The 12,722-nt window shown below is 35.9% G+C and overlaps 1 protein-coding gene across 10 annotated transcripts in view; it reads right to left on the bottom strand.

The window, feature by feature from the left end:
• Positions 1 to 7,818: 7,818 nt before the first annotated feature.
• Positions 7,819 to 12,722, bottom strand: part of LOC145690687 (uncharacterized) — a 39,501-nt gene continuing 34,597 nt past the window's right edge. For 9 of the 10 annotated variants that reach the window (XM_081765839.1, XM_081765832.1, XM_081765840.1 and 6 more), the window contains 2 exons: positions 12,435 to 12,630; positions 7,819 to 9,018 (listed from right to left, as the gene is read on the bottom strand). In XM_081765839.1, the coding sequence (XP_081621965.1) occupies positions 8,091 to 9,018; positions 12,435 to 12,630 (1,124 nt within the window). In that variant the 3' untranslated portion in view covers positions 7,819 to 8,090. Of the gene's footprint in view, positions 9,019 to 9,434; positions 9,606 to 12,434; positions 12,631 to 12,722 lie in introns of those variants that run through there. The other variant, XM_081765841.1, reaches the window with a different exon arrangement.

Here is a 12,722-nt window from a genome sequence, read left to right as displayed (position 1 = left end):
AATTTACAGTATCAGATTTGATATCCACTGTTGCAAACTAAGCAAGCTACGGTATTGCAACCATCCAAATTTTGGTGGGTGACCTCTATAGCAACAACGGAAGTGAAATAGACGGAGCAATGCTCATCCAAAGCAATTTAGTGCTTAATACTATGATCGTGATATGAAGGATTTCGATTGAATAGAAACAAATACACAAGGAATTGAAAATTCGAATTTTTTTTTTTTTTTTTCAAAAGTCTAGATGTCGAAAAACTGCTTAGAAAAGTACCTGATTGAACTGCATACATCAACTCCAATAAATATGAAGATCATAATGCTATTTACAGGAACTTGGTATCTCACTCGTCCTGTAGATGTGGTAAATACTGGTAAAGTTTGCAACATTGTTTAAAATTATGTAATTCCGAGAGCCTGTTGTAATTCCATCTACCGAAAAGTATTGTTGTAATGTTATAGAAGCAAAGTAAATCAAAAAGTACTTTAAAAAGTTCCCGCAGATATGCCGTTTTAAGAAATATATCAAATTTAGTCCATTTTTTTCATATCTCTGGAATGGTCTGAGATATCAAATTACTATAAATGGCAGTTTCATCTTTATGTCTGTTGAAAATCATCTACGTGATTGGATGTCATTGTTATCTAAATTGTTTTTTGAAATACAGTTCTTTGAAAACAGTCAAATTTTCAATTCCTTGTAACTGTTTGTATTTGTTCAAAATACGTCATATTATGACTGTTTTATTCGACACCAAGATACTTTGGATGTACACTACCCCATTCCCAGAAGATTTAAAGAAGTTGAACTCTAACATTGCGCATTACTCTCGATTGTGATGCTTCTCAATACCATAACTGCAATTAGAATATAGTTTCTCACCGGGCTTCAATATCATGCTTTCAAATTTGACGTTGAAATCGTTATCTATGATTTTCTTCACAAGAATAAATCTTCTTCATATAAAATACGATTCTATGCAAATCATTAAAAATAAAGGAATGAGGAAAATCGTTTATCAAAAGAAAAAGTAGACCACAAACATTTTTTCTCCATCATCCAAGTATTGGCTTTGGAGTGCGTTGCGTTCGAATTCTTTTAAAAAGTTTTAATTGTACAGAGTACTTTTCCGTTTTCAAAAGATGTCTTTTTTTCCTGTTACAGTTCTTTTTATTTTTTTTATTAACATTATTTGCTATATTAGACAGAGTTGATATACATAAGTCGCTCCGTCTAGTATGGACGATCTCAACGAAGGATTCATGGCAATGCACTCCAAAAGGTCAAAATTATGGTCTCTTTGTTTTGAAACTGTTTTCTAAGGGAAAGACAACGACTCTCACTGTAGACATGAGAAGTTACTGCCACAGAGCAGTTTGGTGTTAGAGTAGATTACAGTATACTCATGATTATCTGAGGTAATTGGGACCAAGTCTACCTCAGGTCAGGCCCGTATTTTTATATTGTGCGCCCCTGTGTTCTAAATAATTTGTCACCCCCCCACACATTTATGTTTCAAACAAGGAAACAAGCGTGATTTTGCAAACATACCAGCTCTTGTTCAGTAGCAGTTTAGGTATGACAAGTTACAAAAGTTACAACGTAATTTTGAATGGCCTAATTCTCTCAATGATGATTAATATGTGGTGTTCTGCCTGAAGATAGGTGTTTGAACCGAAGGTCCCTGGGCAAGATGAACCCATGGTAGTTTGCCACTGCCTTCCATGAGATGATAATGACGTACTAAGGACGGAACTAGGGTTGCCATATTTTGTAAACGAAAAACCGGGACACCAATCTCAGATTATATGTAAGGTCAGGGTTCCTACTCATTTAGTCAGAATCACCTGATTTTTCCAAATTATTACTCACAATTTTCCAGTTTATTCTATACATAATTAACATAAATGAAGCTCCACAACAAATGTATAAAGAATGTGAAAAGGTAACATAAGAAGAGCTACCTGGCGTCCCATATTCCGAATTGTAGTGTTTAACAGGTCCTAAATATTGCGCCAATTACAACAAACCCTCCCATTTATGATTGAAGGGATATTTTTTCTTCGTTGCGTCATCACCTAGAACTACAACCCTAAAAGAAATACAAATTTAGTATTTAGTAAGAAAAAATTTCATTTGAAGTATAAAATAACAAGCAGTTAAAGCCCGTCACTGAGAAAAAGACGTTCTTTTCTATTAAAAGTGATATTCGAGAAATTATTACCATAACGTGTGCCCTTCTTGAATATTTTTATTTTTTTTTCCTCTGGAAGCGAAACAACCCATAGGACAAAAGAATGAATAGATGATTTCAAAATTTCTTGTTTGTTTATTAAAATTTATTGGCTACATAAATCTTCCGAAAACCTTCCGTTTTTAGGTGAGACATAGTAGTTCTTGTAATTTGATTTTTTTTTTTCCAATCTGAAGAACAAAAACCGGGACAGACAGGCGTCCTGAAAGCCTTTTTCGGGACAGTTAATTCTTTCATTGAAAACCGGGACGTCTGGCAACCCTAGACGGCACCTACAGCTTAACTTGGGATCCGAACCACTTGTGTCCCCACTGGTAATCGAACCCGGCACTCCTTGATTACAAAGCAACGAGCTTAGCCACTCGTCTATTGTGGACACATTCTCTCAATACTGGCATGTAATTAATAGTTTATTCATGTAGGTTTTCATTTACTGTCGGGAGAAAATGCATTCTATCAATTCTTAATCTGTCTGTCTGTCTGTAACGCTTTCCAATTCGAGAACCATAACAGATAGAAAAGCTAAAAAACAGTTCCTCATTCTCGTCTGTTTTCTCCTCCTTTGTGGTGATATTCACGTTAACCCTGGCCCACCCGGTCCTTATTACACCAGTGCTCTCAATATATACTATCAAAATGTTCGTAGTATTAAAAACAAATTACTCGAGTGCTCATTGAACCTAGGTGAGATAAGGGAACTGGATTGTTTCGCAGTGACCGAATCGTGGCTGAATGAATCAGTGAACGACAGTGAAATTAGCTTTTGTAATAATTTCACCATTTATCGTAAAGACCGCATATCTCGTGGAGGTGGAGTGATGATTTGTGTAAATAATAAGTGGAAGAGCAAGAGACGACTGGATCTAGAACGGGATTGTGAACTCATTTAGGTGGAAGTGTTTATTCCAAAGCGTCGTTCTGTGTTTATTGGGTGCTTCTATAGGCCGCACAAGAACACCCCCCAGCACATCTTAGAAGTTTGCCATGACTCACTGTTACATGCGTTGTCACACGGTGACGTCATCCTGTTGGGTGATTTCAACCTTTCCATCACGTGGCAGGACAGCAAACATGGCGTCGCTAAAGATGGAAACGACAGTTATTTCATGGACAATTTTATTCATGGACTTGGTCTAGGTCAACATAATATGCATAATACCCGCAATAATAGCAATCTTGACTATATTCTCTCTAACTTAGAACCTCGTTGTGTTGTCCCATGCAGAAATCTTTTTCCCTCGGATCACGATTCCTTGGATGTTTCTTTCGATTTCCTCCCCTCCACTACTACAAACCAGCCCCTCAAAAGTAGGTCACAATTTCTTTGGAAGAAAGCCCCCTGGAATGACATCTGCCGTGCCATTGAATTGTTTCCTTGGTGTTTGTTAGAGGTAGGAACTGTTGACGACGCTGTGGACTTATTTACATCTGTTGTCCACTCAGCCATAAAGGACTTCGTGCCGGTGAAAGCATCAAAATCGAACAGGTTTCCGGTCTGGTATGACAATGAACTTCGTGAACTTCTTAAAACAAAAGGCTTGCTTGGTCTCTTTGGAAATCACATCCGAGTGACTACACATACAAAAACTTTGCTAAAATTAGAAGTCTTGCCAAGAAGGTACAGCGGCGTAAGTATTTTGAATACATGGACTCAATTGGTGATTTTACTGTTAGTAACCCTAAAGTCTTTTGGTCTGTAATTAAATCTAGAACAAAATCTCCGGGGATACCGGCAACAGTTGAAGATGAAAATACTGAAGTGAGTGATGATCAAAGACCCGACCTCTTCAATAACTACTTCTGCAAAACTTTTACTTCCCTTCCCTCTACAACCCATCTTCCCCCTCTCCGCCCCATCTGTTTGGAAACCTTATCCAATGTCTCTACCGCCCCAGGCGAAGTTCTGACTCTCTTGCTATCGTTATCTCCACATAGATCACTCGGACCTGATAAAATTAGTCCTCTCTTTCTCAACAAAACTGCTTCAGTTATTGCAATTCCTCTATCTATCTTATTCAATAGATGCTTCAAGGAAGGGTATTATCCAACCAGATGGAAACTAGCTCACGTGACCCCAATATATAAATCAGGACTTGAAGATCATGTATCCTCCTATAGGCCAATATCTCTTCTTTCTGTAATATCAATTATCTGCGAAAAAATAATCAAAGACAGGCTACTTAAATTCACCTCACCTTACATCCACACTTCTCAGCACGGCTTTCTACCGAAAAGCTCAAGTCTCTCAAATTTAAGTACTCTTCTCTCCTGTGCAGTCAAATGTATGAATAACAATACTCAATTAGATGTTATCTACTTTGATCTCTCGAAGGCCTTTGATTCTGTCAGTCACATTCATCTTCTTCATAAGCTCTCCAATAAATTTAATGTACATGGTAAATTTCTCTCTGTAATCACAAGCTACTTGAAGGACCGTAAACAGAGAGTTGTTCTTTCAGGGGCGACTTCTAACCCCCAACCCGTGATCTCAGGGGTGCCTCAGGGGAGTGTACTTGGGCCTCTGCGTTTGTCCTGTATATGGATTATCTCTACACGCACTTATCAACTCAACCAAGTGGCCTTCTGCTTTTTGCTGACGATTGTAAGTTATACAGAGAAATATCGTGTCTCCATGACACAATTGCTCTACAGGAAGACATAAATTACCTTATAAGCTGATGTGAAATGTGGCACTTGAAACTCAACAGTAAGAAATGTGACAGTATTACTATTACCTTGAAAAAGTCTCCAGTCCCCTCCACATACCATATCAACGATTCCCCTATCACACATTCTGCTAGTCACAATGATCTTGGTGTCATCTTTGATTCAAAACTCACATTCTCTGACCACATCTCCACAATACTACAGAATTCAATGCGCATGTTGGGACTTCTTTATCGATTCACCGAACTACGCACTGTTTCTTCATTAGCAACTTTTTATAAAACTTTAATAGCGCCCAAGATCGAATACTGCTCTCCCATATGGGCCATGGCAGCACCTACACATCTCTCCAGACTTGATTCTGTTCTCAATTTCTTCCTCGCTATAGTCCGCTTTCGTGTTCCTGCACTTCGATCATTATCTAAGAAGGAACTCTTGCAACATCTTAATATTCAGACTCCTGAAGTACGCAGAATTATCTCTGACCTGAAGTATCTACATAAAATAGTTAATGGAAACTTAAGATCGGAAATATTACCTCAGGAACTATCCTTACGTGTCCCTTCCCGCATCACCCGGAATACCCACCTATTCCATCTTGCCCGTCCTAGGTTGGCTATTATACAGAGGTCTCTTTTTTTATAGAATACCAAACTGCTATAATCAAGTAACAACTGATGTGGACATTTTTTCGAGCTACCCAGTGTTTGAAAGAGCAATTAAACTAGTTTTGACGGAATAGTTTTACTTTTACACTCTTTTTTCTATGTTATTGTTATTGTTGTCTTGTTTTTTTCTTTCTTTTGTTAGAATGTCCCTGTGTAAAATGGCAAAGTTATGCTGTATCTGGGATTTGTTCAATAAATAAATAAATAAATAAATAAAAATTTTAATATGTTTTAAAGCTCTCAGAGAAATTATCAAAATGACCTGTTCCAGGTCCTTAGGTTACACCTGAGCTGAGTTATGGGGGGGTGCAAAGTCTCTATAAGAACAACATTGGGCATTTTTTAAATAATCGAAAACGAGCAATATTAGAGTTGAATTTATAGTTTTTGAGGTGGCTGAGATGAAGAGTGACAGTTTTAATCCAATTCAACTTCAAGATCATATTCCACTCCTGCAAGAATCCACTCCGTGTCCCTCGAGGGGGCGTGATTTTAAAAGTAATCGAAAACGACAGATGTTAATGTTGAATTCATAGTTTTCGAGGTCGCTGAGGTTAATGGTGTCAGTTTTCACGATGTTCAATTTCATCCTCACCCCTTTGAGTGGAGTGGGGGAGGTTGACTTTTTAAAACTAATCAGATAAGCTAGCTAATTAGTAACTATTGTAATTAGAGTGAATTAAACACATTAACATATTTTCTCGTGCTTGCGCGGGACTTTGTGGGTTGCTAATTTTGAATATTACTTTATTGTGAATATTAAAAAATACAAAATTCTGCCGCCCTGTGTTTAAGCATAGAATAGCACTTACCTAAATACAGGCCTGCCTCAGGTACGCAAAAACTCGGACAATACAGAGATCAGTTGTTATTAGGCACAGCAGTCCGTACTGTAAAGGACAAAACTATCTTTTTACACAGAAACTGTTAATTACAATATACTCAAAAAACTTATAAAAACAATATTTTTACATATATACACTACATCTTTTTTTTAGTAGTATCGCATGGAAATGCGAAACAAATTGAAATATATCGCAAATTGCGACACATCTTTGCATCTTTCATTATTACCACGAAAGGTAAAATAAGGAGCAAGCTGAAAAATATTACTATTTCAAGAAACTTTTCTTAGAAGAGTCGGTTGCTGCAAGAAAAAATGCCTTGACTTTGGGTTACAAAACAGTTTTCCACTCTGCTTTTCCTTCCCTTTGTCGATTTGTTGCTAGTGCGTCATCCTCCAGACCTTCTCAGGTTTCAGGTCATCCTATTCTTGTTTCTGAATGTGTAATAATAATAATAATAATAATAATAATAATAATAATAATAATAATAATAATAATAATAATAATAATAATAATAATAATAATAATAATAATAATAATAAAGTTTCTTGAAGAAAAAGCACATTGACAGCAAAGAAAACAAGTTCGAACTACATTGGACTTAGCCGCCATATAGTGTAGCATGAATGGGACTTGGATATGGTTAGTAAAACGCAGAAATGCGTACAATAGATCACTGAAACGGTAACGGCATTCTTCATCGCCGAAAATATAGAAAAATACACTCATATATCCCTCTCTTTTCTTTTCCTTTTCATTTAAAGTACTGATATACCGGATGGCTATTTACGCCCCTTGACAAAAACCAACATACAGTATTTGCAAGATTTCTCCTCGCGAGAAGCAACGAACCTAACTCACGAAACATTCTGAAGTAGTAATAATAATAATAATAATAATAATAATAATAATAATAATAATAATAATAATAATAATAATAATAATAGAAGATGATTCATAAAAGAAATACAATAAATACTTAAGTAATTCACACTTCCATTCATAATGAATGCAATTGCGAAGTATTTTCGTATTTATTGGACTTCTTTTATGAATCTATAATTACTCCTTATAGTACATAAAATGCGATACAAAATTTACAACTTGCGATATAAATTGAAATTTGCATCGCAATTTGCTGCACAAAATGTAAATTCAGAAAAAAAAAGCTGATACACCAGTATACAAAACTTATTTCTTGAGAAAGTTAGTGATTGTTTTCTGGAACATCTTTTGGCTTCCCTTTGATGCTACAATGTTACAGCAATACACAATGACAGACGGCTGAGCCCGAAGATTTAAGACTTAGCGGTTCGTTAACAGCCAGTGAGTGAATCACTTCTTACAACTTTTTTTTTGACTGTTTGAGTTAATACAGATGCTCGGTTAACCGGAACTCGGATAATCGTAAGTCCACTGTACAACTCGAATTTCTCAAATGTAGTTTTCAAGGTTCAGATTACACCTAACTTTGGTTTAGTTCACGTTACTACAAAGAACGCCTCATATATTAGGAGGTTTTTATTTTATCTCTTTACTTATTTAATCCGTGGCGTTCTATTTTATTTTTCAGGTTTTCTTTCGTACCTTTCGCATAACAATAAAACAGCAGTATTTGCATTTAACCTCTAAAAACTATTTTTATATATTTCTTTGAATTATTTACATGGATTTCTCTTATGACGTTTAAAATACGCCATAGAAATAAAAGTCTTTCCACATATATCACAAAAATACTTATTGTTACTATGAATTGAAACATGCATATTTAGATTTGATTTTTGTATAAATGATTTGCCACATATTTCACACGAATATCGTTTCTCATTCGTATGTATCCTCTTGTGTCGTTTCAGATACGACATCGACGCAAAAGCTCCACCACATTCCTCACAACAATAGGGCTTCTCGTTCGTATGAGATAATATATGAGTATTTAAGTTTGATTTCTGGCTATAAGATTTAGAACACACTTTACACGAATACGGTTTGTCACCAGTATGAATGTTTCTATGTCTTTTCAAATGTGATGTCGAAACGAATGATTTACCACATTCATCACACGAAAATGGCCTTACCTTAGTATGAATTAAAATATGTGTATTTAAATTTGCCTTTAGAGAAAATGACTTACCACAGTCATTGCAATGATATGGTTTATCACCTGTATGTATTTTCATGTGCTGTTGTAAGTTACATACCTGATAAAATGATCTATCGCATTCCTGGCACGCATAAGGTTTCACTGGTGTATGAGTTAAAGCATGAGTATTCAAATGCGACTTCTGAGTAAATGATTTACCACACTCTCTACAAGAATACGGTTTATCACTATTATGTAAATTTATATGACTTCCCAAATCTGATTGCGAAGTAAATGAGATGTCCCACTCGTTACAAGACGATGGTTGGAAACCTATTTTATTTAGAATACGTTTTAGATTCGAGTTCTCATGAACTGACTTAGTACATTCCACAGAATAGGGATTCTCTAGACAGGAGTTTTCAGACCAAGAGTTGCTACTGTGTTTATACTCATTAACATAACCAGAGGCTTCAACCACGTCCTTAGTTCCAGAAGTTTTCCTACGAGAAAGAAAGAAAAGTAGAAATAAAGCATCATTATAAGATAATGTTCTTTACATACTACTGTTATTACAACAAATTCCACGTGGATTATCCATACATGTATTTGTTTTAATATACAGTTAGGTACACACACAAAGAAGAAAGAAAAAGAAAATCGTCTGCAAAACACAGAAAGTGCATATTCATAAGCAACTTACCACTCTACCATATATAAAGCCTACTTTTATTAATCTGACTGCGGAATACTAAATATTGTGATTCAAAATTCGTGTTACTGAAAACATATATACAGTAATAAATACGAGAGTTGGAACTGCAACAGTGGCAACATTAATACATTTACGCCATGAAATATAATCAGTGCTTCTCGCTTATACCACACGTTTGTTCGATACCTAACATATCCCATCGTAAATAGACTTTCTTCTCAGACTTTAAGCAAATGTGCCGTGAGGAGAAGCATGGGCAGGTGTCAGCAGGAGATCTAAAGATGTACAGCCTCGATGTCCTCGGAACTCAGAAACTGGACAAAAATTGAATGTATCATCAAGATCCTCACGGGACGCGCAGCAAATTTCCTTTACCTAAAAAAAAAAAAAAAACGTCAAAGTGTGGCACACATACCTCGGATGAGGTGACGTACTGTGGGTGTAGAGGTAGCCCAGACCATTAGTATCTTGCTAGAGATGGACTGACAACAGATGATTGATGAGGAAGCCCATAAAACAAGATAATGGCATACGACTGTGCCTCAGATTTCAAAGGAACGGCTGACCATGAGAAAACTGAATCACAATGCCTTATGCACCATTTGACGGAAATGCAGAAATGGCTACTATACGATATTCTACTTGAATGCTATTAACGAGGAGATGCTTTCTTATGTCGTATCATTACTTTTCGTATAAATTGTCAGGCGTTATCACTCCTCATATGGAGTATCACTGGTTATTTTGAAACAAAACCTGTGACCAATGTTACAAAGAAGCGTCTTATAACTCACTGAAGAATTGTCCTATTTTTATGCGGAACAATTCTTGAGTGCATGTAGAGCAACGTGATTTGTTCGCTCGATGGTTCCCTGAGAAACGCTCTACCATACATCTCGGATCTCATCGTTGTGGGTATGATTTAATTTTTATCATTTTTATTGTGGTATTTTTTTTCTGAATTGATTCAGAGACATTCGAGCAACACATTACTCCAATCGAATCATCAACAGAACAGACGCTGCAACATACATTGCGAGCTCCACATCGCTGGCAACGGGTTATACAGAACGATCATGACTACATCGAAAAAGAGTACAATTTCATAACAGTATCTCTTTTCTATCAATTGTATATAAATAGTTGCCATTATTAAAATTTCAACCTTTGTAGCTTTTCATGAGTTACTAGTGTGTTTATAACCACATTTTCCTATTTAGGTATGTTTTATTTATTTATTTATTTTGAATAACCATTCCAATCATAACACTTATTACCGCAATGTAAAGTGCGGGACAAGAATAAACGTCCAAAAATACCATTAAAAGTAATGGTGGTTTTGGTCGTTTATTCTTGTCCCGTACTTTATAACGACCTGTCTGCTCCAGTGGCTGGCTCGAATAATCAGAATTTTGTTGTATGGGATAAAATATTGATTTGTTTCATTTAAACTGAATCAACTGCTCTTCGAAGATAACTATACAAGACGTTTATAAAATTCTAATGTACACGTAAAATTATCTTATTATTACAAGGCTCTGGAATTTTAGGGAAATTTTTTATAGCAAAAAATGGATGGAAAGATGCTATTTGGACGACTACTCTTTTCTGTAATCGAAAGCAGTTAATAGAAACTACGTATATTTCTATAGTAAACACCATGGCCAAATAACTTGTCTCATATGTTAATACTTAGTACTTCCACTCTTAGCTCGGAATACAGCTTCCACAGGTCGTGGAAGTGACGCAATAAGGTCGTGACATCTGTCGAGGGAGATACTGCCCCATGTCATCCCACGTAGAGAAAGTGTTCAGTTGTGAATAGGTTTGGAGATGCAGTCGTTCCAATGTTACCCGTAAAAGACCTTAAAAAATGTAGTACGGAGTTTACCTCTTTCGGCAACGAATTGCGAGTTCTGTTACGAAAGCAGCATTATTCCTACCGTAGTGAGATGTGCGTGAAAGTGGGATACAGTTGAACTCACGAATCATTTTACATAACACCAGATTTCGGTGAAAACCTAATTTTTTGGTATCACAGGTGATCGGAATAAGAAATGATGATTTGGAGTGCATTGACGTATTTTGATATGCAATGATCTTGTTTATAGAAAAAACAGTGTTCCTACCACCCGAATATTGAGATGAAAATAGTTTACAGTAAACATCAGATTAGTGCTCCTTTTTTGGAACCACAGTTCTTCAGAACTTCTCACTAAAGGGGAATATTTACTCTGTATCAGAAAATGGTAAATTCATGGCAATTTGAATTATATATGATTAACCATGAGCTCAGTGGAGAGTATTCTTTATTACTTATTCTTCAAGTATTCACATATTTCATATAATAACTGCCATAGATTATAACTAGCAACTTAAAATCATCTTTATATTATGGGCCTTTATCTCAATACTTTTACCCGTATTACCATAAATAATCCATATTTATTTATAACTTGGACACAAATTTCCTACTTAACTCTTGCTTTATCATTAGATCGATGCAGTGAGTGTCACTTCAGAACGAGACAGGCTATAAAATTAACAAGAATCATGATAAGTTTTTTTTTCTCATCTTGCAGGCTAATAAGACAATTCTCACAACTTTCGCCATCTCATTATTTTTACAACATTCGTATCTATTTTTTCTCTATCATATCTTTACTTCGTCTCCACTTGTTGTCACTATAAAGTTAGCCACAACATAAACAATACGCCCACGTTCACTTACATTGGGCCACCAGCATAGAGGAGGGACGTACAGAACCAAATGCACGGATTACGTTAGTAGCCAATAAGCAATAGCGTTGTAACGGAAGAATTAGATCCCGTTGTAGTACTAACATTGTCCCTTCAATTTCTCTCTCGTTGATATATTTTTTTTCGCACTTGCATACCAACTAATTTTTTTTTTTTTTTTTTTTTAATTGTTGCCCTGTGCCCGGACTCCTGTTGTTTCTGCGTAAATACAGTCCTGAGTCTCGTGCTGAAAAGTTAAGAAAGCTTAAAAACCGAAATTGGAACATCAATTTTGCAAGTAGAGCTCTACTGTAACTTACGCACGTTTTATGTGCTTCGAGATATGTTATTACAAAGGGTCTCATGGTTAAAATACATAAATAAAATTTCATATTATTCACTCTCAGTAAGTGTGTATTGTTCTGACACCCACCTCCCAACTCACTCAGAAGTACATTACATTACCTTGATTTGCTGCTTCCAGTCGTATCCTCTCTTTCGGAGACTGAAAAGTTACACTCATCTTCATCTTTGATTGAGATAATTGGTTCAACCTCTAATATTTCAGTATTGACATCTTCCACGTCTTCAACTTCCGTTTTAACGACTACTTCTAGTTTCTTTGATGTATCTTCTCTTAATTCCCCATTTACACAATAACCTAAAGGATAGGACAGGCAATTTATTCTCAAGAAGGTAAACAACATAGCAGACTAATTTGTGCGTACATTTAATTTCGAAACTTTCTAAAAT

This window comes from Thermobia domestica, chromosome 7 (assembly GCF_964235325.1).
Source record: "Thermobia domestica chromosome 7, izTheDome1.hap1.1, whole genome shotgun sequence".
Taxonomy (NCBI): domain Eukaryota; kingdom Metazoa; phylum Arthropoda; class Insecta; order Zygentoma; family Lepismatidae; genus Thermobia; species Thermobia domestica.
The sequence above is the reverse complement of the archived record's forward strand: the minus strand, read 5'-3'. Positions and strand labels throughout refer to the sequence as shown.